The sequence below is a fragment of the Staurois parvus genome, unplaced genomic scaffold (genome assembly GCF_062004578.1).
Source record: "Staurois parvus isolate SC_StPar_1 unplaced genomic scaffold, SC_StPar_1.0 ptg000018l, whole genome shotgun sequence".
Classification (NCBI taxonomy): domain Eukaryota; kingdom Metazoa; phylum Chordata; class Amphibia; order Anura; family Ranidae; genus Staurois; species Staurois parvus.
The window spans coordinates 21,081,094-21,108,554 of record NW_028317814.1 but is presented as its reverse complement, the minus strand read 5'-3'; the positions used below and the strand labels follow the sequence as shown (position 1 = coordinate 21,108,554).

The following is a 27,461-nucleotide window of genomic DNA, read 5'->3' as shown; positions in this document are numbered from 1 at the left end:
CTCTAGCCCTCATTTTCATCTATTAAAGTCTGAAGTCTCCGACAGTCCACTCAAGCATTATATATATTGAACAGTATGTGTGGTCCTTTGGTAATGTCAGGGGCCACATTTGATGCCCCCTTTATCTCATACGTTGACAACCACTGATCTAAAGTGACTATAGATCTTTCCATAGGGTGCGAATGAGCCAGTCATTAAAACACACAGGCACATTTTCCTTACTGCAATGATTGGAAACATATTTTTATTATAAATACTTTACTGCCAAATAACAGTACAAAAGCACCAGTGATTATGTACTAGGAATTTAAGTCCAATACCAGTTCTGGATTGGTTGAGGTCATGAACAGCCAGATGCGTCGTGACAAATCAGGACCAATGCGCCTCTCTCTTGTCTGGTCTTGGTCATTAGACTGTGTGACATCTTCATCTGGATACTCCATATCGTCTGTGGCACCTCCAGCACGTGGTACCCTCAGGTTACTGAGGAGAGATAGTCTCTCTTTATCAGTATTACATGCCACGTATGCCTGGATAGAGAGAAAAGATACAGAATTTACTTTCTTTGAATAACATCAGCTTTATACACCGACTACTAGAATTAATACGGAACAGATGAAATGCGTACATGTGAGCTTATTTACCTGCTAAAGGATTTGTGTTTCTGTCCATCCGGTCTTACCATTTACACAGCTCTGCCTCACAGCACATCCCTGCCTGGAAGGGGAGGGGACTTGATTTGTCTCTGCTGTGGATTCATTTTTACTTACAGATCTATTTTCCACCCCACCCTGTGTCAGGGCAATGAAAGGAGAAGCAGCACACTGCGCTCATCCCTTCATCACTGCTCTTTTATCAGCATGCTCCTTTTGCACTGCAGCAACACCTGGCTGATTGTGCTTCCTCCTTTCTGAGCTCTGCTGTACAGGGGAATGCAGGCTGATACCAAGCCAAACATGGTGCTTACACTGCTGACACTGAAAAAAATACATTAATATGATGTAATAATGATTACAGAACAGCATCAATGTATGTTTCTATTAAACTAGTAAGGTAAAGTCTAAGAAATACTTGAAGCACTTACCTTTTAATACCTTCCAGACTAATATGGTAAAGTCTAAGAAATACTTGAAGCACTTACCTTTTAATACCTTCCAGACTAGTATGGTAAAGTCTAAGAAATACTTGAAGCACTTACCTTTTAATACCTTCCAGACTAGTATGGTAAAGTCTAAGAAATACTTGAAGCACTTTCCTTTTAATACCTTCCAGATCCACCAGAGATCCCCATATTCTGGGGTGCTCGAATATGCAAATATTGCCTTAAAAGAGTAATGGTGAGGGTTGACACCCCCTCCCCCTCTCCTGGCTCCTGTGCCTCCCTATTGGCCACTGAGCTTACCTGTCAGTGGGGAATAGTAGATGAGAGGGGCTTTGGGAAAGATTGTAAAATTTCAAAACCATCTTATACAAGCAATTAAAAAACAAGGTCTATTTTTATATATACTGTACATCAGCTTGATGTAGCTAAGTAAATGTCTTACTTCCAGTCAATTTCAGATATGTGCTTTTCTACGGCATGCCTTAGAACAGTGGTCTCCAAACTGTGGCCCGGGGACCAGATGCGGCCCTTTACTTGCTTTTATCTGGCCCTTGGGGAACTATTTCATCCAATGATACCAACAATGGGGCATAATTACCCTCACTGACACCAATGATGGGGCACTATTCCTGCCAATGACACCAAGGATGGGACACAATTTCTCCCAATGACACTAACAATAGGGCCATATGACATTAATGATGGGGTACAATTCATCTCAATGACACCAACGATGAGGCACAATTCCTCCCAATGACACCAAAGATGGGACAGAATTTATCTCACTGATACCAATGATGAGGCAAATTTCCTCCCAATGACACCAAAGATGGCGTCAATGACTTTTCCCCACTAACATCAGGGACTTTTTTTACTCCTAATCCAGCCCCCAGAAAGTCTAAAGGACATTACCCCTTGGCACCGGCGCCTCCTGGCCCTTTAAGGGTTTCAGAAGTCGGGAGGCGGGGCAGGGTTTAGCGTCATGTGACCGCCGTGACACACTGTCACATGATCGGGAAAGGTCGCGATCGAAAGAGGAGATTGGGACCTTTCCATGAGTACTGGACATGTGTGCTGGGAGTGCGCAGGCGTGTGCTCTCAGCACATATGTTTTTTTAATAGAACGCAAATGTGCGGCCGCTCAGCGTCTAGGCCCAGACACCGGGAGGCCGCACATTTGCATGTGTCAAGAGGTTAAACTGGCCCTTTGTTTGGAAAGTTTGGAGACCCTGCCTTAGAAGATGGTCCATTGTTTTGATAGGAGTGACCAATGATCCCTATGGCTATACACTCCTCTGTCTAATATCTGCAGATGCTCAAGCTTTCCCTTTAGTGTGAAAAATAGTGGGGGAGATTTGCTAAAACTGGTGCACACAGAATCTGGTGCAGTTGTGCATGGTAGCCAATCAGCTTCTAGGTTTTATTGTCAAAGGATAACTGAACAAGCTGAAGATTGAAACTGATTGGTTACTATGCACAGCTGCACCAGCTTTAGTAAATCTCCCCCATTGCATGTGGATCCTGGGCAGAAAACACATTACACAAAGACACTGACCTGCATAAGGAGTTGTGGAGAAGGATAGGCCTCTGTTATAGTTGCAGCCATTGCTGGACTGACTCTATTAAACTGCTGAATCTGTCTCTTCCAGGCCAATGGTAAGCCAGTGAGCGATCCTTTGGGTCCCCACCCTCGCCAGGTGCCTGCTGAGGTGCAGAAGGAGTAGCTCTGAGCCTCCCAGTGCAACCTGCAGACAGAGAGAGAACGTTGTTTACCACGGTCCACCTTGCTGCACCATCACTTATAGGTCATCTGACCTCAATGTTTGCTGCAAAGAAAAGAAAAATTTGGGGCATGCATGCGTGTGCCCACTGCCGACCCCCACTGAGACTGGACACTGTGCAATTTTGTCAGCAGGTTTCATCCAATGATTTATGGCTGACACCTGCTGATTGGCTGTATCCATTCACAGCACACAGCCCTGTGTTTACAAACACACAGGACTCTGTACACAGAACAGCGATCTGTCTGTTTCTTCTCCCTGAAAAGCAGGGAAAAAAAACAGCCAGATCTCTTGGGCCCCTTTCACATAGACGTTCTGATCGGGTCCATCTGCCCGTTTTTCAGGTGGACCCATTGAAACCTCTATTCTCCTCTATGGAGCGGCGGGTGTAAATGGACATGTGTCTGTTTACACCCAACGACATCCAATCCGATTTGATCCGTCGAAAAGAGATGGATGGGGATCCATTCCCCTTCTGTCCACCGGATCGGATGGGATGGCAGTTGGATGGAAACACACAGGCGGTTGTTTTCCATTCGACCGCTCATAGAAGACAGTTGATCCGCTGACTGGTCCACCCCGTCTGAAAGGGGCCTTAGTAAAAGCAGCACATATTACACATACAACACTTGTTAGGCACACAGTTAACCCCTTGACTGCCCCTTGATGTGAACCCTTTCCAAGCCAGTGTAATTAGTACAGGGACAGTGTAAAGTATTATATCTGATCACTGTATTAGTGATGTCAGTGTCATTTAATTTACCTCCCAGTGACGGTCTGTTAGCACTAGATTGCCCACCACACTATCACAGTCCAACTGTAAGTCACTGATCACCAGCACAGCGTTAAAGCTGCGTAAATTCCAGTATATATACACCATAGTTTTTAGATGCTATAACTTTCAAACAAACCAATTATTATACACTTAGTGGGATTTTTCCTTTACCAAAGACATGTAGCAGCATTTTGGCCTAAATTTATGAAGAAATTAGATTTTTTACATTTCTTTATTTTTTGTAACAGAAAGTAGAAAATATTGTGTTTTATTTCCCCAAACTTTTTTGGGGTTTTTTTTTGTTTATATAATAAAAAATAACACCAAAAGAAGACTCAAATTTCACTTGGGTACAGTGTTGTATGACTGAGCAATTGCCAGTTAAAGTAGCACAGTGGTGAATATAAAAAAAATTCCCTGGTCATGAAGGGGGTAAAACCTTCGAGAGGTCAAATGATTAAACAGAGGCTAAGAAAATAGCTTCCTTGGCTGTAAAGGGCAAGAGGGTTTAGCTCTGCTCTAAGTGTATGTTATTTCAAGATGTTGCAGTTTGGTTATTGGCGTACACCTAAAACGGAAATAATTTAGTAGGCATTCAGTGGATTCAAAATAGACAATTCATTTTAAATGTAAATTCTTTTTCCTTTATACCACCTGAAAATGCTGATTTGCTGAAAAACAGAAATCTAAATAATCCATTAAAGCAGGGCAATGATTATAAGGCTGCTCATGTCACTTGTATAACCTTTCACTCACAAGGAATTTACATTGTCCAGTCACTTTTTTGTGAACTCACCGGAACGGGCGCTGAGCTATACTCTTGGTCACAGCACACACATGTTGCCCCAGTTCTCTCCATGTATCCAAGAATAAGACTTCGGTCTCATGGTACAGCTGTAGAAAGATAAGTGCCTACCTCCACAGAGGAGGATAACAGTTATCAAAGAAGGTGACATCACAGAGAAAACTTTATTAGAATATACATAATGCTTTCACATTAAAATTTAGATTTGACAGCATGCCTAACAGTGATAATAAACTAGAGAAAAATCAGAGTTAAAGGGCAACTCCATCTTTTTGCACCATGTTACGCCCATATTTAGGTGCTGCCCCAATCTAAAAGGATCTTGTAAAGAGATGCAAAGGTCGCTCCTTTTCTTACAAAATAATTTTACATTCATGACTACAAAAAGTAAAAAAAAAAACAAAAGAAAAAAAAACACCTAAGCCGGGGCCACTGATGCAGAGAAGGTCTGAGATTCTTATTACAGCTCTGAAACTGATCAGAAAGAGGGCTGATCTTGCCACTTGGCAGTCAGTTTGCAAAAAGTTTTGACAATAACTCAGTTTCTACTGTAAATTACACAGGAAGGTTAAATAAAGTGACAAATCTTTAGTAAATTCTCCCCAGAAGCTAGTTTGAAAAATATATTATGGCTTCAACATAAAAGCCTCATTGCTCACTGGGTGTTTAGCCCCCCGTGCCTGAAATCCTGGCATTTTGGTGCAAATGAAAAGTTCACCATCCAGCCCCACTGCTGACAGTCTGAAAAAATCTATGAGAGGCTGAAAGCTGCTGCGGATGGATGGGACTGGATGGTGCGCAGAGTGGTACTAACATTTAGGGCACTATGTTCCCAGGAACGAATACCCAGAATACATGCAGTGTGCACTCCCAGCATTCATCCTTGGCCACATACTGCCCAGGGGCGGACTGACCATTTGGAAACTCGGGCACTGCCTGAGGGCCCGGGGTCAGTAGGGGGCCCCATGAGATGCCCCTGGTACCTTTTTCATAGGCTTTTTTGAGTTTGGACAAGGACACAGGGGCCCCATAATCCCCTATTGCCCGGGGGCCCCATGAGTTGTCAGTCCACCCCTGATACTGCCACAAACATTAGGAACACTCAGTGCAACATCCAGGCCTGTCCAGCCGCAGCAGCTTTCAGCCTCTCATAGAGTTTTACAAGTTGCCGACAGTGAGGCTGGATGGTGCAACCTTTGCCTTCCGCCCGCATCAAGATGCTGGGATCTCATGCTTCGTTGCTAAATGTCTAGTGTGCATGGGACCTGAGGTGTCTGGAACATGTAAACTTAAAGTGGAACTAAATGTAAAATAGAAACATTTGTGAACAGGCAGTCTTTTTATTGCAGAAAAAAAATGCAATGTTACACTTTCCTGCCTATTTGCAGTCCTCTGTAGAATGTACACTGAACTGCACAAACTGGCAAACTCCCAGCGTGCCCGGATGACTGCACTCCTGCACATGTATGGGAGTGATGTCATCCCACATCAGCCAATCAAAACAAACAAAAACCAGGGTCCAAAAGAACCCAGGGAGAAGAGAACAGCGCCGAGCAGGGACTTTATGGGTGTCAGATTGTTGGAACTAGAACTAAGGTAAGTACGTGTGCCTTTAGTTCCACTTTAAGACAAAAATGTATTGCATAAGCTCACTGGGCCACATAGTCCCCCCCCCCCCTTTAGGACACAATGCAGCAAAGTAAAAGAACTATGTAGCAAAACAAAATTCATTTTAGGCTCTTGCTTAAAACAAAAAATTGTATTCAAAATTTAGTTTCCAAAACTAATCCTAGAAGATGATACTAAAGATGATGTATGGAGAAGTCTTTAACCGAGGACTGGTATTTAAATGTAGATTAGCTACCAACCTCATCTATATGTCGCCTGGTCACTTGGCTTTCTGGCTGTTCATCATAGCAAAGGCTTGGCTCTAGAGAGTGTCTCTCCATCTTACGCGACAGTCTTTGACATCTGGTGGTCAAAAAAACATTTACTATTAAAGCTCAGTCAGTTCACTTATACCATCTCAGTGTTTTCCGTCTTCAAGCATAAAAAGAGAACCCCAAATAAATAAATAAAAAAGTGAGTGCTTTCAACGTCAGCAGCTATGCACTAAAGGTAACCAAATAAAACTTCAGTCAAAACAGTAAGTAAAGTGCAGCGCTATAAATAATTAAATAAATGATAATAATGTCCGTATAAATGAATATTCTTATGGTGACAATCCGTGTGTAGAGTGTCCACTATGGCGGTACTTCAGTGCTTGTGTTTTTAAAAGTGGGGTAAGAATACGCACTCACCAGATGTGTAAAGAAATTACGCATTTAAATCAATCATCAGAGGTCCCCTTTAAGGAAGCGGATTAAGCCATGTATAGAGATATCCTCCCTCTGTATGGGTGGTATGTCAGGCACTTCTGGGTGGTATATGGATCCAGTAAACCAGAGGTCCCCTTTAAGGGATGAGTGGTTGTAGCAACCTGTGTAGCAGGAACTCCCTCCTCTGTGTAATAAGGTAGATCTTGATTCAGGGGTGAGCTCTAGGAAATCAATGACTCCACTTCATTAAAGGGGACCTCCGATCATTGATCTATATGCGTAATTTCTTTACGCATCTGGTGAGTGCGTATTCTTACCCCACTTTTAAAAGCACAAGCACTGAAGTACCGCCATAGTGGGTACTCTACACACGGATTGTCACCATAAGAATATTCATTTATACGGACATTATTATAATTTATTTACTTATTTATAGTGCTGCACTTTACTTACTATAAAAAGAGAACCCACCTCTTTGTTACGTTAGCTTTTGGAACCAGAAGTCTGGTGTTGTTAGTGCACGGTTTTTAGCAAAAAACTGAGGACTTGGGGTAAATAATGCAGGTGCCTGTGAACTACACCCACTATGCACTGATTACACTTGCAATGCTCTGCAGGACTGAATGCATATATTTAAAAGAGAAGCATTGCCAATCGTCTCCTATGGATCATAGGTGTGCAGCTTGTTCTGCACTCCTGTGATCCATTTTCTGACCTCACAGAGCCAGTCCAGGCTCCGAAAGATCCTAACCACATGGTTGGAATCCACCCAGAATCCTGGACCGGCAACTGACTCAGCTTCTCAGCAATCCACTGATATCCTGAGCCAGCCACTCCCACCCCCGCCTATCACTCCAGTGAGTGCTGGAGGGGCAGAGCAGAGAGCCAGTCACTGACAATCACTGCTCCCTTCTCAGAGTGGAGGGGAGAACTGAGCGATCAGCAGTGTCTGATCACTTAATTCTCAGTGGATAGCCGGTGGGGGACAGATGCAGCATCAGATTGATGCTGCATCAACCTAGGTGAGTAGAAGATTTTCTCTTTGTATAGCCCATACTTCTCTTTTAATAAATGCACATTTTTGATTTTATTAATGTGTGTGCAACCTCACCTTCAACACTTAACCTTTAAGCAGAAATCGGGGCAAAATGTTTTTTGAACCATTCAGTGGTGCTGTGCCCATACTGCACGGGCCATCTGCTCGTTTTTGTCTAGGGGTCATAAGAGTGAAAATATACTTACCGAATCAGATGATCCTCAGAGCGCAACACTGGTCCTTGCCGCTTCCCCCCCCCCCCCGCATACTAGCGGTCTTGTCAATGGACTGTTCCTGACGTCATCATGCCAACAGACCGTCTCAGAGCCTGAGGATGGCAGGAACAGTCCACCGCTGGACTTGGGGGAGCGTGGTTTTCCGGAGGATCGGAGGACGGGATATATATAGCTTTTCCACTAAACCCCTGGACAAAACGAGCAGTTTTCCCATGCAACGCACAGCCCCACTGCATGGGAAAGTAAAATTTTACATGGAGTTCTGCTTTAAATTTCAATCTGTAAACCAGACTTGCATCTTAAAATCAGACTGACTATTGAACACTGTAGCTTTGAACAGAAAGTTTTTTGGACAAAAAAATGTAAATAAAAATGTTTAACTTGAATCAGACTAATGGTATTATTTCAAAAGTGAAAGGTCCTCTTTAATGAAAGTTGCAGTCTGTAATCCAACTTACCTTCTATAATCATGTAGCCCCAAAACAGCCAAGGTGATCTTCTTTCCAGAACACTTCCTATCTATTCCAAACACAGAGGTCGGAGTCATGGCGTTTTCAGGAGCCAGGAATGGAGAGGGATCAGCTACTTTAGATCTTACAAGGCTGTTATTAACTTTTTCACTGCTGGGCCCGATGTCCATTTTTTCACCTCACATACCCAGACCACTTTGGCAATGTTTTCACTGGTTATGATCGGCAGCTGCTGATTGTGGCCCTTCATGAATTAGGAGAGTCTCAGGTACCACTCTGCCATAAGTTCATGATCAGCGTAGTGGCTATTAGCTTATAGACTAAGGCAGTGGTCTCCAAACTGTGTCCCGGGGGCCAGATGCAGGCCTTTGCTTGTTTTTTCCAGCCCTTAGGGCACTATTTCTTCCACTGATACCAACCATACCTCCCCCCATCACTGATCCCAATGAAGGGACACAACTCCCTTTAATGACATCAACAATTGACACCAATGATGGAGCACAATTCCTCCCACTGACACCAAAAATGGGGCATTGCGTTTTCCCACTCATGTTAGGACCTTTCTACTCCCAAGGGCCACAATCCGGCTCCCCAAAAGTCTGAAGCACAGTAATGGCTCTTTGTTTAGGAAGTTTGGAGACCCTTGGCTTAAGGGAATGCAACTGCAAAAAGGATTACTGACATGGCCTACTGCAAGCAGTTCTGCCCTTACGTCAGTGCCAGTGAAAGGATTAAACACAACCTCCACCCCGATCATGCCATGCTTTTAATACCAATGAAAGCGGATCTATCATTACAAATTAGAAAGCACATGAATCAATATGGGAACATTTTACCATGACATTCTTTTGAGTAAAAAAAGTACCTTTTTGTTGTTATTAAAAAAAATGGCTGCTCAGGTGATCTAAAGCCTGAGTGGAAGAAAATGTGGGTTCAGTTCGCATCACTCCCTTGTTTTCCCCTTTGTTCTATCTGTATACTTCATATCTTTTCTATATCCATCTACAGTACATGCCTTTTCTTACATATTCCTTTGTAATTAAACTACTTCCACGTATAATCTCCCAAAATGAAAACAACTGAAATATACATAGACATTTAGCAACATTTTACTACTTCAAGTCTCTCTAAGGTAAGATTCACACTACTGTTGGCTGTGAACAAAATTGTGCGCTTTCCTGACGCAAAACATCCTGTACAACAAACACTTTACTCCTGCGCTAGGAAAGGACTCAGTAGACCTAATAAGAATGTTCTGGAATTTTCTGGAATATGCACTGCTTGCTGCCCTCAACAGACCGGGGTGGTCCGAATACACTGGATACAAATGGAGAAACAGAAAAAGGGCGCACCGACCTAGTGCATTATCGTTTAAAATAATGTATTAAAGAAACAAAAATAGGTATCATACTCACAATGGACATAATAACACAGGTATGTCAAACTGAACAAGGTGTATGATCCAAACAACATCTGAGTCCATACGATGGAACCCTGGATGACCAACTGGCTAACGCGTTTCGAGGACACAACCTCTTCTTCAGAGCCAACACTACAGGAGTCTGTACTTCTCTTTATATAAGTTACTAAATGGTAACAAAAGGGCTGTCCTTTGGCAGACACGTGGCAGTGCCAATATTTCTGAATTAATTAATTATTATTATTAGTAGTAGTAGTATTTATCAACTCCTAATGGCACTCCCATGCGTCTGTTTTCACACATACTGAAATGCAGGGTACGTTTTGATGCGGCATAATTTTTAACAGGGGTCAGGGGCTTCTTTACCATGATTCCTACATGTAGGGAAGCCCACTGAAATTAATAAACTGATCCACACATAACTCACAGGAACTTGATAAAAACGCAGTTAAACGCACAGATGTAAACTGAGCCTTAAGGCGGAGCTCCTCCCAAAAGGTGAAGTTCCGCTTTAAGGACTGCTCCCCCGCTCCCCATTAAGGACTGGCACCTTTGGGTGCCCAAATTTGACAGGTACCTGCTCCCATTTCCGGTCTGATTGCCTAGGCGATTGGAAACAGAAGTTGTCCTCCCTCCCTCTCTGTAGTCTTTTGGGACACGTGACAGGTCCCAGAAGACTACAGGACCATTCAGGAAGTGCAGCACTACTCGCGCATGTGCAGTGGGTACCCGGCTGTGAAGCCGCAAGCTATCACAGCTGGGTGCCCACACTGAAGATGCCGGCCTCCTGGAATACATGACGGCCTGCTGGCCTCCTGGAATCCAGGACGGCCGGTGAAACGGGCTGCGGGAGACACACCACAGGACCGAGGGACAGGTAAATGGCTGTTTTTTAAAAGTCAGCAGTTTTTTTAGCTAATGAGTTATTTTTTGACAAGTGAGTAGAACTCCACTTTAAAGTGTTACTAAACCCTGGACCCTGCATTAACTATATCTGGCCTCCCACAGTACATAGAACATGGAAATATAATTATTTTAGTAAATATAAACTGCTAAGTACCTTTTATTTTATCAGCGGGTAGAGCAGTCTTGAGACTTCTATCAATGTCCAGCAGAGTACTGGATAAAGATGGTAGGAGGAGTTTTCATTCTCCCGACTGACTTATGAGGCTGCATGACCCCTAAACCTCTGTCTGGACAGTGCTTATTGACCCTGTGCTGGATATATGCACTCTCCCAAGAAAATAAAAAGAGGTCTCTAGCAATACACACCAAACTGTGCATGTGCAGCTTGTCTCCAAGGCTCTGTTCTATCAGCAGATGGATTGGGGACAGCAGTAGAAGGGGAGGATCAGAGAAGTCTGGATCAAACATAATTTTTACACAGTGCAGAGGATTAACCCCTTAGGTTCCACAGTGAGTATAACAAGCATGATTTACTGCATATACAGACTGATTTTACTGTTGTGGGTTTAGTAACACTTTAAGCACAAAAAAATAAAAAATCTAGGACACATACTGTAAACCTTTTTTTACATCTATTATAATTGACCTCAGCAAATGCAATTATTGTACATATGGCACATGGATATTGAGCTATATGCCCCATGGGTCCCTATATTATTATTAGTATATTATTATACAGGATTTATATAGCGCCAACAGTTTGCTCAGCGTTTTACAATATAACGGGAGACAATACAGCAACAATACAAGAGGGATAGGAGGGCCTTGCTCCTTGGAGCTTACAATCTAAGAGGGAGGGGCTAGTGGTTCAAAAGTTAGTAACTGTGGGGGATGGACTGGTAGGAGGAGTAGAAGATTCCATTATTAGCTGAGGGCAGGATAGGCTTTCCTGAAGAGATAGGTTTTCAGAGATCACCTAAAAGTGAGCAGAGTAGGCGATATTCTGATAAATTGGGGTAGAGAGTTCCAGAGCATGGGGGAAGCTCTGGAGAAGTCCTGGAGATGAGCATGGGAGGAGGAGACAAGGGAGCTAGAGAGTAGAAGGTCGTGCAAGGAGCGGAGAGTACGGTTTGGATGATATTTGGAGACAAGATTGGTGATGTAATTTGGGGCAGAGTTATAAATGGCTTTATATGTTATTGTTAATGTTTTGAATTTTATCCGTTGGGCAATGGGAAGCCAGTGGAGGGATTGGCAGAGAGGGGTGGCAGATACAGAATATATATAAATCTGCATGTTCTTCACCTTTCCAAATTTTACCTGAATGTAATAGAAGACACTCTTGAGAAATTCTCTAGGCTCCACCAGAATCAGCATTTGCTCTTCTTTCCCTTTACATAGATCCAGACCATCCTGGAATATAAAAACAGCGATTGGAAAATCCAGAAATATTTTTGTGTTAGCTGAATGAAAAGAGTTCGGAACTTAATTTCTGTGTTTCTCGTGTGTAGAGCAGTCCATGGAAATGAACAGGCTGCCATTCATGCCACACATGGAAATGCACCTGCATTTGGTTGCATCTGCAGGTGTGAACCAAATCTAAGAGGAAGAGAGGACACCCCAAGATAGCAGCTCTCAATAGCTGGCATTATATCACCATTCTGAGTAAATATTTGTAGTAGGTCTTATGTGCACTCCTTATCCCCCCCCCCCCACACACACACACACATACTTCTTTTTGCCTCATAACATATTATTATTACAGTGCTAGTGTTACTGTTTGTGTTCTTGTTGTATAATTTTGCTGTTGTTTTGGTAAAAATTCTCTTCTTTGGTCCCGGTAGAGTAACAATTTTCTTACTTAATCCCCCAATACCAGAGTGGATTTGATTTAAATCAAACTGATTTAAATTACGATTTAAATCACTAGTCAGTAAGGCTTGATTTAAATCAGAGTTTTCTACATAAAGACTAATTCTTGCTGGTATAACTTTAATATGCAAGTAGATGAAGATTTTTAGAATAACAACTTTTCATATTAGTTTTTTTATCCCCAGTTTAATAGGTTAATCATTCATATTTGGACAACTTTTCTGTTGTACTTAGGAAGGAGAAAAATAATCATTACCTTAATAATAACAATTTAAATAGATTTATTCAACTGAAACAATAACATTCCAGCATATGTTATTTGCTTAAACAAACATCCATGTTTATTTACTAATTTGGCTAAACAAAATATATATATTTTAAGAAACTTAGACTGTCAGCCCCTTCCTCCTCACACTTAGTTTCACTTTTTTCTTGTGCAGATCTATTCCACTCCAAACAATCAGAAAAATATTGTTTCTATTCTATTCACTGAACTTCTTGAAACTTAGCAGTGAAGGGGTTGATTCTGTATTCATAGGTTTGTAGAAGTTAGGATGAAGGTCTTTTTCTTAACTCTGTTCATGTTAAAACATTTTTGCTGTGAAGAAGAGGCATGTGATCTCCGCTGAGTCAAATTCAGTTTTGAGAACTGCAAAAGTAAACCAAGCATCTGTGATAATATCTTGTAGGCAGAGAAACTGCCCAATAATCTTACAAAAACCTCTGGAAGAGCATGACATTGTGAATGGATTCATGGAATTTATTTACCCAAAAAATTAAACATATACAGCCTTATTCTACATAATTAAAAAACTAATCTTTATTTCATGATGGAATAACCTTTGGATGGTAATATATTTTCCTCAAAAAGCATTTTATTAAAAAAAAATCCGATTTAAATAAAAAAATCAGATTTTTTAAAAAAAGCATTGATTTTTATCCACCCTGCCCAATACTGATGATCTCATCCCTCTGATTCCCACCCTTGGAGGCTGCTCCCAGTGTTAGCCATGATAAGCTCAGAATACCTCTCTCAGTCTTAGTGCCCCCTGTGCAGGCTGATATCAAGTCAGAGGATTTTCAAAGTCCCCCCAAAAAATTAAAAGTCAGCAGCTACAAATACTGTAGCTACTGACTTTCATTATAAGGATATTTAGATATCCATGGATCAAGTGCCGCCCTCACCTGGGCTGGTTACTCACTGGTCTTTGGCAGCCCGGTGCAAGCATGTTTATTAATTGAAGTGCGCAGTGAGCCCTAACAGCTTCACAGCCAGCTACCTACTGCGCATGCACAAGTTGAGCTGCACTTTGTGAATAGTCTTGCAGCTTTCTGGGACTTGTGATGTGTCCCAAAATGTTGCGGGTTAAGAGGGGGGTGGGGGTGAAGTTTCTCTTGGATCGCCTGGGCGAAGTTTCACTCGGATTGCCTAAGCGATCCAAGTGGAAGTGGGAGCAGATACCTGTCAAAACTAGATACCCGCTCGACCCCCCCCCCCCCCAGTATGACCGTAACGTAACAACGTATGACCAAACATGTTGGGGGGTGAGTTGGCGGCAAAAAAAAAGAACTCCCTCTTTTGTGTGAAATTCCACTTTAACACTGTATGCTAGTTTTATGATACATTGATTATAGTTTACTGAATACTTACCAGATTACATGATGACATTATATACATGCTTAGCATTTGGCATTCAGGTTTAAAAAATGTATTCTGCATATAGGTAAAAGGAATTACAGAAAACAGTGTGTGAGAATTACATTGTGTGCAGTGGCTTGCTGTTTGTGCACAAAGGTGGTGCCATAAAAAGAATACAATGGAAACCTTTTCTCATAAAATATGAATTATTAGAATGTATTATTCTCTTTTTAACATAATAACATAAAGGAAACCAGTACTGACACAGCCTGGATGCCTTCATTACTGACCTTCCCCTGAAAATGTTTGTTGTTTGGCTATTTTTGGCATCAATAAATTCAGAGCTTCCAACTAGAGATGAGCGAATTATTCAAAAATTCAATTCGGCTGATTCGCCGAATTTGCGGGAGAAATTTGATTCAATGCGAATTTATTCGCTGCGAATTTAACTTATTAAAAGGGTTTCTAGGCTTCAGAGAGCCTTTATATTAGTGCAGAACACTGTACCTTTAATTTAAATGCCCTTGGAGTCTGCTGGGGAAGAGAAATAATACTGTCAGTCAGTATGACATGCAGATGAGTGCCGTCGATCTTAGAATCACCGCACACTTCACTCATTTGGGCAGTCACAGGGCACAACGAAGAAGAAGAAGAATGAAAAGAAGAAGAATGAAAAGAAGAAGAAGAAGAATGAAAAGAAGAATGAAAAGAAGAATGAGAAGAATGAAAAGAAGAAGAAGAAGAATGAAAAGAAGAATGAAAAGAAGAAGAAGAAGAATGAAAAGAAGAAGAAGAAGAATGAAAAGAAGAATGAAAAGAAGAAGAAGAAGAATGAAAAGAAGAAGAAGAAGAATGAAAAGAAGAATGAAAAGAAGAAGAAGAAGAATGAAAAGAAGAAGAACAAGAATGAAAAGAAGAAGAAGAAGAAGAATGAAAAGAAGAAGAAGAAGAATGAAAAGAAGAAGAAGAAGAATGAAAAGAAGAATGAAAAGAAGAATGAGAAGAATGAAAAGAAGAAGAAGAAGAATGAAAAGAAGAAGAATGAAAAGAAGAAGAAGAAGAAGAATGAAAAGAAGAATGAAAAGAAGAATGAGAAGAATGAAAAGAAGAATGAAAAGAAGAAGAATGAAAAGAAGAATGAGAAGAAGAATGAAAAGAAGAATGAAAAGAAGAATGAGAAGAATGAAAAGAAGAATGAAAAGAAGAAGTATTCCAGTACAGCAAAAAGTGTATCTGCAGAGAGCTCCGCTATTTCTGACAGTTCTCTGACAGTTCCTTCACATTTACAGCGGTTGAAACATTGTATCTGTTTCCGAATAAAAACATCTGTATCCTAAATGGAAACAAATAGATACAATGTTTCAACCGCTGTAAATGTGAAGGAACTGTCAGAGAACTGTCAGAAATAGTGGAGCTCTCTGCAGGGACACTTTTTGCCGGCTGATCGGGAAAAATTCGATTTGTGCATCCGAAGTTGGCTAATATTCGGATTCGGCACGAATCGAATTTTTCCTGAAATTCGAAACGAATTCCACTTCGCCTGGTTCGATTCGCTCATCTCTACTTCCAACCTAGGGCAAGAATTTAGCTAATGAACCCAGAGAAAAATCAGAACGGCTCATCTAATCTGAGTTATTGACTCAAAGTACTGAAAGCCTTTGGGTTAGCATAATAGTCCAGCAGCTAGAATTTCCAAAAGAGACTTTAGTACTGACAGCTCCTATTTGCTCTTACCAATTGTTCAGTGTCTGCCACCCCTCTCTGCCAATCCCTCCACTGGCCTCCATTCAGTGTCCTCCACCCCTCTCTGCCAATCCCTCTACTGGCCTCCATTCAGTGTCCTCCACCCCTCTCTGCCAATCCCTCCACTGGCTTCCATTCAGTGTCCTCCACCCCTCTCTGCCAATCCCTCCACTGGCCTCCATTCAGTGTCCTCCACCCCTCTCTGCCAATCCCTCTACTGGCCTCCATTCAGTGTCCTCCACCCCTCTCTGCCAATCCCTCCACTGGCTTCCATTCAGTGTCCTCCACCCCTCTCTGCCAATCCCTCCACTGGCTTCCATTCAGTGTCCTCCACCCCTCTCTGCCAATCCCTCCACTGGCATCCATTCAGTGTTCTCCATCCCTCTCTGCCAATCCCTCCACTGGCTTCCATTCAGTGTTCTCCACCCCTCTCTGCCAATCCCTCCACTGGCTTCCATTCAGTGTCCTCCACCCCTCTCTGCCAATCCCTCCACTGACTTCCATTCAGTGTCCTCCACCGCTCTCTGCCAATCCCTCCACTGGCCCCCATTCAGTGTCCTCCACCCCTCTCTGCCAATCCCTCCACTGGCTTCCATTCAGTGTCCTCCACCCCTCTCTGCCAATCCCTCCACTGGCTTCCATTCAGTGTCCTCCACCCCTCTCTGACAATCCCTCTACTGGCTTCCATTCAGTGTCCTCCACCCCTCTCTGACAATACCTCCACTGGCTTCCGCTTACTCAACTAATTAAATTCAAGGTACTTACAACAACTTCTAAAGCCATCCACAACTCAGCCCCCAGCTACATCACTAACCTAGTCTCAAAATTCCAGTCTTCCAGTTCTTTTCCTTCCTCCCAAGACGTCCTGCTCTCCAGCTCCTTTGTTACCTCCTCTTATTCTTGCCTTCAGTACTTTTCCAAAGGTACTCCCATCCTCTGAAACTCCCTTCCCCAATGTGTCCGACTATCTCCTACCCTGTCCACTTTTAGACAATCCCTAAAAACCTCATCTCTTAAGAGAGGCTTATCCTGCCCCCTCCTAGCAACGGTACATGTATTTTTCTCTATCAGCCCATCCCCCGCAGTTATTACTTTTTGTATCAATTGACCCTCCCTCTTAGATTGTAAGCTCTACTGAGCAGGGCCCTCTGATCCCTCCTGTATTAATTTGTATTGTAACTGTACTGTCATCCTTTGTGCAAACTGCTGGCGCTATATAAATCCTGCATGATAATAATAGTACAGATTTCCTCAAATAGGACTAACCCTCTCAGATGGATATTTTATTGCAGGTGACGTCTGGCAGACTGAGACTGCCCCAGGTTTCTTTCTTAGATCTTGATTGCTCTTACAGGGAGATCTTCCTGCTATAATCCATGACTGTTCCTGGCCACCTTTGCTCTGGCTATGTTTTCCGCAGTCTAGAATAAATATGAAAACCCAATAGAGAGAATGGGACATCTCATAATGGCCACATCAGTTGTGAAAACCTGTGATGCTCAACAAAGATCTCAATAAGAGAATCCCCAGGAGATATAAAGAACTAACAGGCATTTTATCTCAGCAGCACCTACAAAGAACTAAAATATCAGTTTGGAGTTGACTGATCCTTCCACTTTAAATATAAGCGGCTCTAATACAAAAACGTGTTGTCTGTTCCAATCACAACTTACTACACATGTCCAGTCAGCAGGCATCTCTCTTCTCCAGGTAATGCTCCATGGCACAGAGTGTGGCTCTAAGGAGTAAGTATACCCAGCTGAACTCAGAGCTTCCAGCATACCTTCTGACCCTGCATCTTGGAGAAGACCTGCGCAATAAGAGATCAATCAACAACGCAATGTAGACATATATGTGTGATTTGCAATGATGCAAAAAGTTGATCTGTAATGTTAGCAAGCACCAAAAGACAATTTATATAGTGCCAACTCTCAATGAGTCAAATTTGCTTGTAAACTCTACATGTAAGAACACAAGGCCTAACCTTGCAGATACCCTCTTCTGGTCCTCCAAAAAAGCTGCCAAACACTAATCTGAAATGGTAGCTTGCGCCAAAAGACTATATATATATATATATATATATATATATATATATATATATATATATATATATAGCCAGTTCTCAATGTGCCCCATTTGTTTGTAAACCCTGCATGTAAGAACATAGAGGTGACCAAGAAGTCCTGGCTGGAGCAATTCGATGAGCCTTGCTACTGGAATATTACTAAGGTCAAAGTGGATTACAGAGCTGAGGTGAGGGAGAGTTCAGAAGATCATGACCGCCGTCCTGCAAAATTGAGAGGGTAGAAAGTGGCGCTGACAATCTTAGCCAGAATACACACCATGGTATTTAAGCTCATCAGACTCTAAGGACTGATTCACACTTCATACTTTTGTACCATGCAATGTGGTGTGGGCCAATGCACTGTGTTTACTGTGTCAGTAATATTGCACTGACACCCACTGCAGGTCGCAAGGGCAGCGCATTCAGAATGCGGTGCACGAAACCCGCGCAGCATTCTAGTGTGAATCAGCCCTTAAGGATACTGCACACATGGACATGGTAGACAAGACAGCACACTTGCTTGCCTGCCTCTTACGTCTTCTGCATGTTGTGTTCATTTTTGTGGGCTAGAAGCCAAGGTGGGGTCATGTGTAATATGGGGCTGTGGTGATGCCATGGGAACCTCATTTCATTTTTTTTTCCCTCCTGGTGCATCAAGGGAGGGAGGCCTTGGGGTACTTTACAATGCCACGTCATCAGGGGGCTTGCTGAGGCTCTGGTTCTTGCAGCCAGCCCCCTGATGAAGTGAAACATGCATGCCATCATGAGGCCAGCTACAAGAACCCAAAATAGATAGTTCCCCCCTGATGTTGTAAGTAAATGAGATGGTGGAGCAAGACCTGGAATGCTGCAGTGGATCGGTGGTTTGACCCAGGACAACACTATATCAGCTGGATGTGTAAGTATGTATTTTGAAGGTAACCCTGCTAACAAGATAGGAGGGGAACAAAAATAGAACACAGGGATGGTAAAGGGTCATTGAGGTTGCTCTTTTAATAATACATAGAACCTTCCTAGATCTATTGCCATAATTTTCCCTACAGTTCTACATATCACTATTCTTATAGTAAATTATTTATTGTATGGTGACATAGGTTCAGATGTAACAAATACTCCAGTACAGGGTGGATTTGATTTAAATCAAACTGAGTTAAATCACAATTTAAATCACTAGTCAGTAAGGCTTGATTTAAATCCTAGTTTTCTACATAAAGACTGATTCTTGCTGGTATATCTTTAATATGCAAGTAGATGAAGATTTTTAGAATAACAACTTTTCATATTAGTTTTTTTATCCCCAGTTTAATAGGTTAATCATTCATATTTGGACAACTTTTCTGTTGTACTTAGGAAGGAGAAAAATAATCATTACCTTAATAATAACAATTTAAATAGATTTATTCAACTGAAACAATAACATTCCAGCATATGTGATTTCCTTAAACAAACATCCATGTTTGGTAACTAATTTGGCTAAACAAAATATATATATTTTAAGAAACTTAGACTGTCAGCCCCTTCCTCCTCACACTTAGTTTCACTTTCTTCTTGTGCAGATCTATTCCACTCCAAACAATCAGAAAAATATTGTTTCTATTCTATTCACTGAACTTCTTGAAACTTAGCAGTGAAGGGGTTGATTCTGTATTCATAGGTTTGTAGAAGTTAGGATTAAGGTCTTTTTCTTAACTCTGTTCATGTTATAACATTTTTGCTGTGAAGAAGAGGCATGTGATCTCCGCTGAGTAAAATTCAGTTTTGAGAACTGCAAAAGTAAACCAAGCATCTGTGATAATATCTTGTAGGCAGAGAAACTGCCCAATAATCTTACAAAAACCTCTGGAAGAGCATGACATTGTGAATGTAGTCATGGAATTTATTTACCAAAAAAAATTAAACATATACAGCCTTATTCTACATAATTAAAAAACTAATCTTTATTTCATGATGGAATAACCTTTGGATGGTAATATATTTTTCTCAAAAAGCATTTTATTCAAAAAAATCCGATTTTAAATAAAAAAAATCAGATTTAAATAAAAACAAATCAGATTTTTTTTTAAAAAATCATTGATTTTTATCCACCCTGCTCCAGTATATACACTATATTGCCAAAAGTATTGGGACACCCCTCTAAATCATTGGATTCAGGGGTTCCAATCATTTTCATGGCCACAGGTGTATAAAATCATCACCTAGGCATGCAGACTCCTTCTACAAACATTTGTGAAAGAATGGGTCACTCTCAGGAGCTCAGTGTATTGAAGTGTGGTCCTGTGATAGGTTGCCACCTGTGCAGTAAGTCCATCCGTGACATTTCCTTACTACTAAATATTCCATGGTCAACTGTTAGTGGTATTATAACAAACTGGGAAGAACAGCAACTCAGCCACAAAGTGGTAGGCCACGTAAAATGACAGAGTGGGGTCAGCGAATGCTGAATCGCACAGTGTACAGATGTCGCCAACTGTCTGCAGAGTAAGTAGCTAAAGGCCTCCATACTTTGTGTGGCCTTTAGATTAGCACAACAACAGTGTGTAGAGAGCTTCATGGAATGGGTTTCCATGGCCAAGCAGCTGCATCCGGGCATTACATCACCAAGTACAATCCAAAGCATTGAATGCAGTAGTGTAAAGCATGCCACCACTGGACTCTAGAGCAGTGGAGATGTTTCTCTGTCTGGTAATCCAGTGGATGTGTCTGGGTTTGGCGGTTGCCAGTAAAACGGTACTTGCCTGACTGCATTGTGCCAAGTGTAAAGTTTGGTGGAGGGGGGATTACGGTGTGGGGTTGTTTTTCAGGGGTTGGGCTTGGCTCCTTAGTTCCAGTGAAGGGAACTCTTAAGGCATCAGCATACCAAGATATTTTGGACAATTTCATGCTCCCAACTTTGTGGGAACAGTTTGGGTATGTTCCCTTCTTGTTCCAACATGATTGTGCACCAGTGCACAAAAGAAGGTCCATAAAGACATGGATGATTGAGTTTGGGGTGGAGGAACTTGACTGGCCTGCACAGAGTCCTGACCTCAACCCCATAGAACACCTTTGGGATGAACTAGAGCGGAGACTGTGAGCCAGGCCTTCTCATCCAACATTCGTGCCTGACCTGACAAATGTGCTTCTGGAAGAATGATCAAACCTTCCCATAGACATCCTCCTAAACCTTGTGGACGGCCTTCCCAGAAGAGTTGAAGCTGTTATAGCTGCAAAGGGCGGGGCCAACTCAATATTGAACCCTACGGACTAAGACTGAGATGCTATTAAAGTTCATGTGTGTGTAAAGGCAGGTGTCCCAATACTTTTGGCAATATAGTGTATGTTTAGATAGCACAAACTGAGAGCTGTTGATTTCATGATAGATGTACCAGCTACATCTTGCAGAACTTTAGTTAAACCTCCAGTGTATACTTATGATAGGGACAGATTATAATTTAGAGTTGTTATTGAAAGACTGTCAGCTAAGAGCACGCACACATAAAGAGGTTTAAGGGGTGTTTTCTTTGATGTACTCCAGTGAAGATAGCTGCAGGATTCTAGAATACCACTGAAGAACTCTGAAGACCTAAGGTGACCGAAGGAGGATGGATAAATTTGAAAGGTTATGTTTGCCAACTTGCTTGATTTTCCTAAATAATATATGAAACTAGCTAGGTTTTGTTAACAGTGTGCTCATTCTTTAATCTTAATTTACATATTTTAACTTGTGTTTGTGTCTTCCAGAACATGGACCATGGGCAAGCCTGGGGTTATTTAACATATCGCGGTAGGTCCTGGTACATTAAATGTCATTACAAATTTAAAAAAAAAGCAACAGACCAAAAACATACTGTAAAAAGTTTAATAGAAATCCATGTTAATATTTTAGTTCAACGAAATTATTAAGGGAAAGTTAATGTGTATTAAGGTAAAAAAAAACCTTCTGCATGTAGCTTCCCCTTGTACTCACCTGAGCCCAATCTCAATCCAGCAGTGTGCACAGGAGCAGCCGTTCTCTTGGCTCTCTCCCTCCTCATTGGTTCCCACTGCTGTCAATCAGAGCCAGGGAGGAGCCGCGCTCTGTGCGTCTATGGACACACAGAGCCAGCTCGGAAGCAAGCATGCTTGCTATGAGGGCACTCGGTGGGGGCAAAGAGCCAGGAGTGCCAGCAGGGGAACTCACGGAGAGGAGAATTGGGGCTGCTCTGTGCAAAACCATTGCACACAGCAGTTAAGTATAACATGTTTGTTATTTAACCACTTCAAGTCCGGACACTTTTACCCCCTTCCTGTCCAGGCCAATTTTCAGCTTTCAGTGCTATCACACTTTGAATGACAATTGCGCGGTCATGCATCACTGTACCCATATGAATTTTTTAGCATTTTTTTTAAACAGATAAAGCTTTATTTTGGTGGTATTTATTCACCACTGAGATTTTTTTTTGCTATGTAAATGAAAAAGTCCCAAAATTTTGAAAAAAAGTGTTTTTCTTACAAAAGTTTGCAAATAATATTTCATCGTAAATCTTGGCCAAAATTTATTCCGTTTATCTTTTTAGTAAAAAAAATAAATAAATAACCCAAATTAGTTTATAACCAAAATTATAATTTTTAAACATTTGTTTGTACATTTTTATTTTATTTTTTTATTATTTTTATTATTATTATGTTAACATACTGTCGCCCTAGCAGTACAGTGTCACCATGGTGACACTACTACTTGTGGGGGGTGATGAAGATTTTTTTTTTTTTTTTTACACTGATTGCTTTTACACCCATAAAGGCTATAAAAGCAATCATTGCTCCTTCTCTCTGGCTGCATTCTTGTAGCCATTGAGAACTACTGTGTGAGCTGTGATTGGTCACAGCTTGTCACATGGTACAAGGCTGTTGTGAATAGCTTTGTACCATGTGACCTCTGTGATCATTCACAGATTTCACACGTAGTAAGCAATGATGTCAGAAGTAACATCTTGCTTAATACTCTGCATGTGATCACTGATTGGCCAATCAGTGATTACATGATCGGTACCTTGCACAGAGGTCCCATACGACGATCGGTGTTCCACTGTGTCCGGAGGACACAGCGGGCACTAGATCACAGTGCTCCCAGGGAGTGCGCACAAGCAGGGGGCGGGGAGGCTGTTTATAAATGTTTACCCGACCCTGTACTGCCACCGTCTGGCCGTTTATATACAACAGCTGGACAGGAAGTGGTTAAAAAAAAATAAAAAGCAATCCTTTACAATTAGTTTAATAATTAAGGTTGGTGGTAAAAATGTCTGGATGACATCTAAAATACTGTTTTCTATAAAGGAAGGGGTGTGGGAGTTTGCTTAAAACCGTGTGTACATGCTCTCTGATGATCCCGTCCAGCTAGTCTTGAGGGAACATATCAACGTAGAGGAATCTTGTGGATGCATTTTGTTATATAATTCTGTTTTCATAGATCCTGTTGTCTGCAGATGACTTTATTGAAGAAAAAAAAAAAAAGCAAGTCTTTCTGGCAGGACTGCTTAGAACCCAGTGCAGCCTTCAAATGATAGCATCTGAAAGGGAGTATGCCATAAAATTTGATTGCAACATCCGACCTTTTACTCATAGGCAAGCAACACAAACTGAAGCCACAGCAAATGAGGGGTTATGAAATGTGAAAAAAAAAAATAATTGGCCAAACTAACTCATTATATTAATTTTCCAAATTCTAGTATAAATTCTTACACATATACATAGGAATAGATTTACTAAAACTGGAGCGTTCAGGATCTGGTGCAGCTGTGCATGGTAGCCAATCAGCTTCTAACTTCAGCTTGTTCAATTAAGCTTTGACAAAACCTGGAAGCTGATTGGTTTCTATGCAGAGCTGCACCAGCTTTTGCACCCTCCAGTTTAAGTAGATAACCCCTATTGTTTCCTTTTAATTCTTTGTAGAGTTTGCAGTGAATAGTTTGGTAAACAGTGTAGAAAAGTAATTGATGAACTAAGCTGTTTAACCACTTGCCTACCAGGCACTTATACCCCCTTATTTACCAGGCCAATTTTCAGCTTTCAGCGCTGCCGCACTTTGATTGACAATTGCACGGTCATGCAACATTGAACCCATATGAAATTTTGATAATTTTTTTCTCACAAATAGAGCTTTCTTTTGGTGGTATTTAATCGCCACTGGGCGCTTTACTTTTTGCGCTATAAATAAAAAAGTGCAAAAAATTTGAAAAAAAAAAAAGTTTCTTTGTTTCTATTATAACATTTTTCAAACAGGCATTTTTTTCTCCTTCACTGATGTGCGTTAATGAGGCAGCACTGATGGGCACTGATAGGCGGCCCTGATGGGCACTGATAGGCAGCACTAAAGGGCACTGATAGGCAGTACTAATGAGGTGGCACGGATAGGCGGCACTGATAGACAGCACTAATGAGGTGTCACGGATAGGCGGCACTAATATGCAGCACTGATAGGTGGCACTGATAGGTGACACTGATGATGGGTACTGATAGACGGCACTGACTGGCATCACTGCTGGGCACTGACTGGCAGCACTGACTGGCACAACCCCTGGGCACTGACTGGTGGCACTGACTGGCAGCACTGCTGGGCTGCACTGGTGGGTGGCACTGGTGGGCAGCACTGGTGGGTGGGCACAGGTGGGTGGCACTGGTGGGCACAGGTGGGTGGGCACAGGTGGGTGGCACTGTTGGGCACATGTAGGTGGCACTTCTGGGCACAGGTAGGTGGCACTGCAGAGTGGCACAGGTGGATGCACTGCTGGGCACAGGTGGGTGATCTGCTGGGCACAGGTGGGCGGAGCTAGTGGGCGCACTGCTGGGCACAGGTGGGCGGAACTTGCGGGTGGCACTGCTGGGCACCGATCATCAGGGCACTGATCATCAGTGCCCTGATGATCGGTGCCGATCCCCGCTCTGACAACTGCAGGTTCTTGGCAGTACTTTCCTCACGATCTGACAGCGTGAGGAAAGTGCAGCCGAGAACCGGCACTTGCATTTCCCTCTGATCAGCGTGTCATTGGACACCGCTGATCAGGTGGTAAAAGGCGCTGTGATTGGCCTTTTACCACATCACGTGATCAGCTGTGTCTGTAGGACACAGCGATCACGGAGATCGCCGGGTGCGCGCCCCCTGGGGCGCGCAGGAGAGCGCGTTCTGGGGGGACGTCATATGACGTCCACTCAGAACTGGCCGGCCACAGTGAAGCCGTCATTCGGCTATCTGTGGTCGGCAGGTAGTTAAGAAAGAGAGTGAAGTACACTATATGGTTAACGATTTGCGGACATTTATTGACCATCAAACCCATATGAGTTTGTTGGACATCTCAGGTTAATTAAGGGTATTCGTATTGAACAATTGCCACCAGATTGTAATTGTCTGAATGTCTTTAGGAACAATCGAGTATTGTCCATGATACTTTTTTTATTTGCACTAAAGCCTGGTACACACTGAATGAGAAAAAAAACGGACAGCTCAGGAGGAGCCACTGTACTAATTATTATTGTTATATAGGATTTTTATAGCGCCAATGGTTTGCTCAGCGCTTTACATTATAGTGGGAGACAATACAGTAACAATACAGTTCAATACAAGAGGGAATTGAGGGCCCTGATCCTTGGAGCTTACAATCTAGGAGGGAGGGGTGAGTGGTACAATAGGTAAAACTGTGGGGGATGGAGTGGTTGGAAGCATAGAGGATTCCAGTATTAGCAGAGGGCGGGATAGGCTTCCCTGAAGAGAGAGATTTTAATGATCGCCTAAAGGTAAGTAGAGTAGGTGATAGTCTGATAGATTTGGGTAGGGAGTTCCAGAGAATGGGTGATGCCTTGGAGAAGTCTTGGAGATGAGCATGGGAGGAGGAGATAAGGGAGCTAGAGAGTAGGAGGTCTTGCGAGGAGCAAAGAGTACGGTTTGGGTGATAGAGATAAGATCAGATATGTAAATTGGGGCAGTGTTGTGGATGGCTTTGTATGTCATAGTATACTAATGATCCGATATTGGTACAGCGAGCTCCCCTGCTGTGCTATTGGGTTCTGACAGGGATGCCCCCCATCAGAACACTTCGGTCAACACTGTCAGCCATTGGCTGAGAGCACTGATCAGGAGCTGATCAGCAGACCTTCTTCAATCATGCCTCTTTGACAGAAGCCGACCGAACGTCTGGCTTCTGACAGACCGGCTACCACATCGGGCCAAATATCCAATAAAAATTGGAAGATGCCAAAATACCGCTCGACATTTGGCCCGTGTGTAGTAGGCTTGACATCCAAATCTAAATGTCTTTGTATGCTAGAGAATTGTAGAATGAACAGTACCCTTCACTAAAACACATTCACTCAATTATTTGGAGTGGGGTCCTTGTAGCTTTGGCCATATAGCGTATTTCTCATCCAGGATCATAAGCAGAGCCTATCTTAGGTAGAGTGACTTGATGATCTTATATTGATGGTCATCTTCTTCATTCACCCAGGTAAAACCGTGCCTGAAGAGCAGGAGATCAGCAAAGTCATGTACCATGACTGGCGTCTTATACCACGGCATGAAGAAGAGAACTTCAAGCAATTTATCCCTCTGCCGGAGCCAGAACCTGTCCGCTATGTGCCATACCCACCACTACTGAGGGCTATTGCTCTGGCTCAGTTGCAGAAAGAAGGAAAGCCTTTAACAGAGCCCATGCTGGACATTGGGAGATTACGGGAATCTGATCATGAGCTCCAAAAGGAGCTTAAAGTGAGGAGAGCCAAAACAGGGACACCAGTGTGATAAGGCCATGGACTTCTGCTACTTCCTAGAAACATGGATTCATGTACAGTTTATTGTCAGCAGCGTGACCTTCAAACCAAAATGGCAACAAAGTGCCATGGTAATTGGGGTTGTGGGCTCTGCTCTTTGTTGAGGGTTGTTTTCAGTTATAGACCATACTGAGTAAAGACTACACAACACCTTCCGTAATTGAAAATTGTCATTTTTACTCAATGACACCATAAGTAACTGTTGGACTTTCCTATTTGATGTTTACTGGGCTGTAATAAAACTGTAATAAAACTTTATATAAAATCACACCATTATGTGCTACTGAGAATTTAAAGGCATTCCATATATGCAGTGCTCAGCATAAATGAGTACACCCCTTTTGAAAAGTAAGATTTTATTCAACATCTCAACACAAGAACAATTTCCAAAATGTTGGCAAAACTGAGTTTTATGTAACATTTGTTTTGCTCATTACATGAAAGTAAGGTTAATAGTATAACGTAGATTACAAAATCTTCAGTTTTACTCCAATTAGTTGATGCAAAAATGAATACAC

At 42.2% G+C, this 27,461-nt stretch overlaps 2 protein-coding genes across 2 annotated transcripts; one reads left to right on the top strand and one right to left on the bottom strand.

Annotated features, from left to right (window-relative positions):
* Positions 1–299: 299 nt before the first annotated feature.
* Positions 300–18,258, bottom strand: LOC149473164 (structure-specific endonuclease subunit EME2-like). The gene is made up of 8 exons (XM_089681747.1): positions 18,252–18,258; positions 17,777–17,913; positions 12,171–12,262; positions 8,512–8,616; positions 6,332–6,434; positions 4,455–4,570; positions 2,658–2,847; positions 300–530 (listed from the first exon to the last, which is right to left on the bottom strand). The coding sequence occupies exons 1-8, from the start codon at positions 18,256–18,258 to the stop codon at positions 300–302; spliced, it is 981 nt and encodes a 326-aa protein (XP_089537873.1).
* On the top strand, positions 18,258–26,914 carry LOC149473163 (small ribosomal subunit protein mS34-like; the record flags this gene model as incomplete). The annotated part of the gene is made up of 3 exons (XM_089681746.1): positions 18,258–18,356; positions 21,889–21,931; positions 26,622–26,914. Coding segments are annotated over 3 exons (435 nt in total), but the record flags the coding sequence as incomplete, so codon positions are not given.
* Between the last annotated feature and the right edge of the window lie 547 nt (positions 26,915–27,461).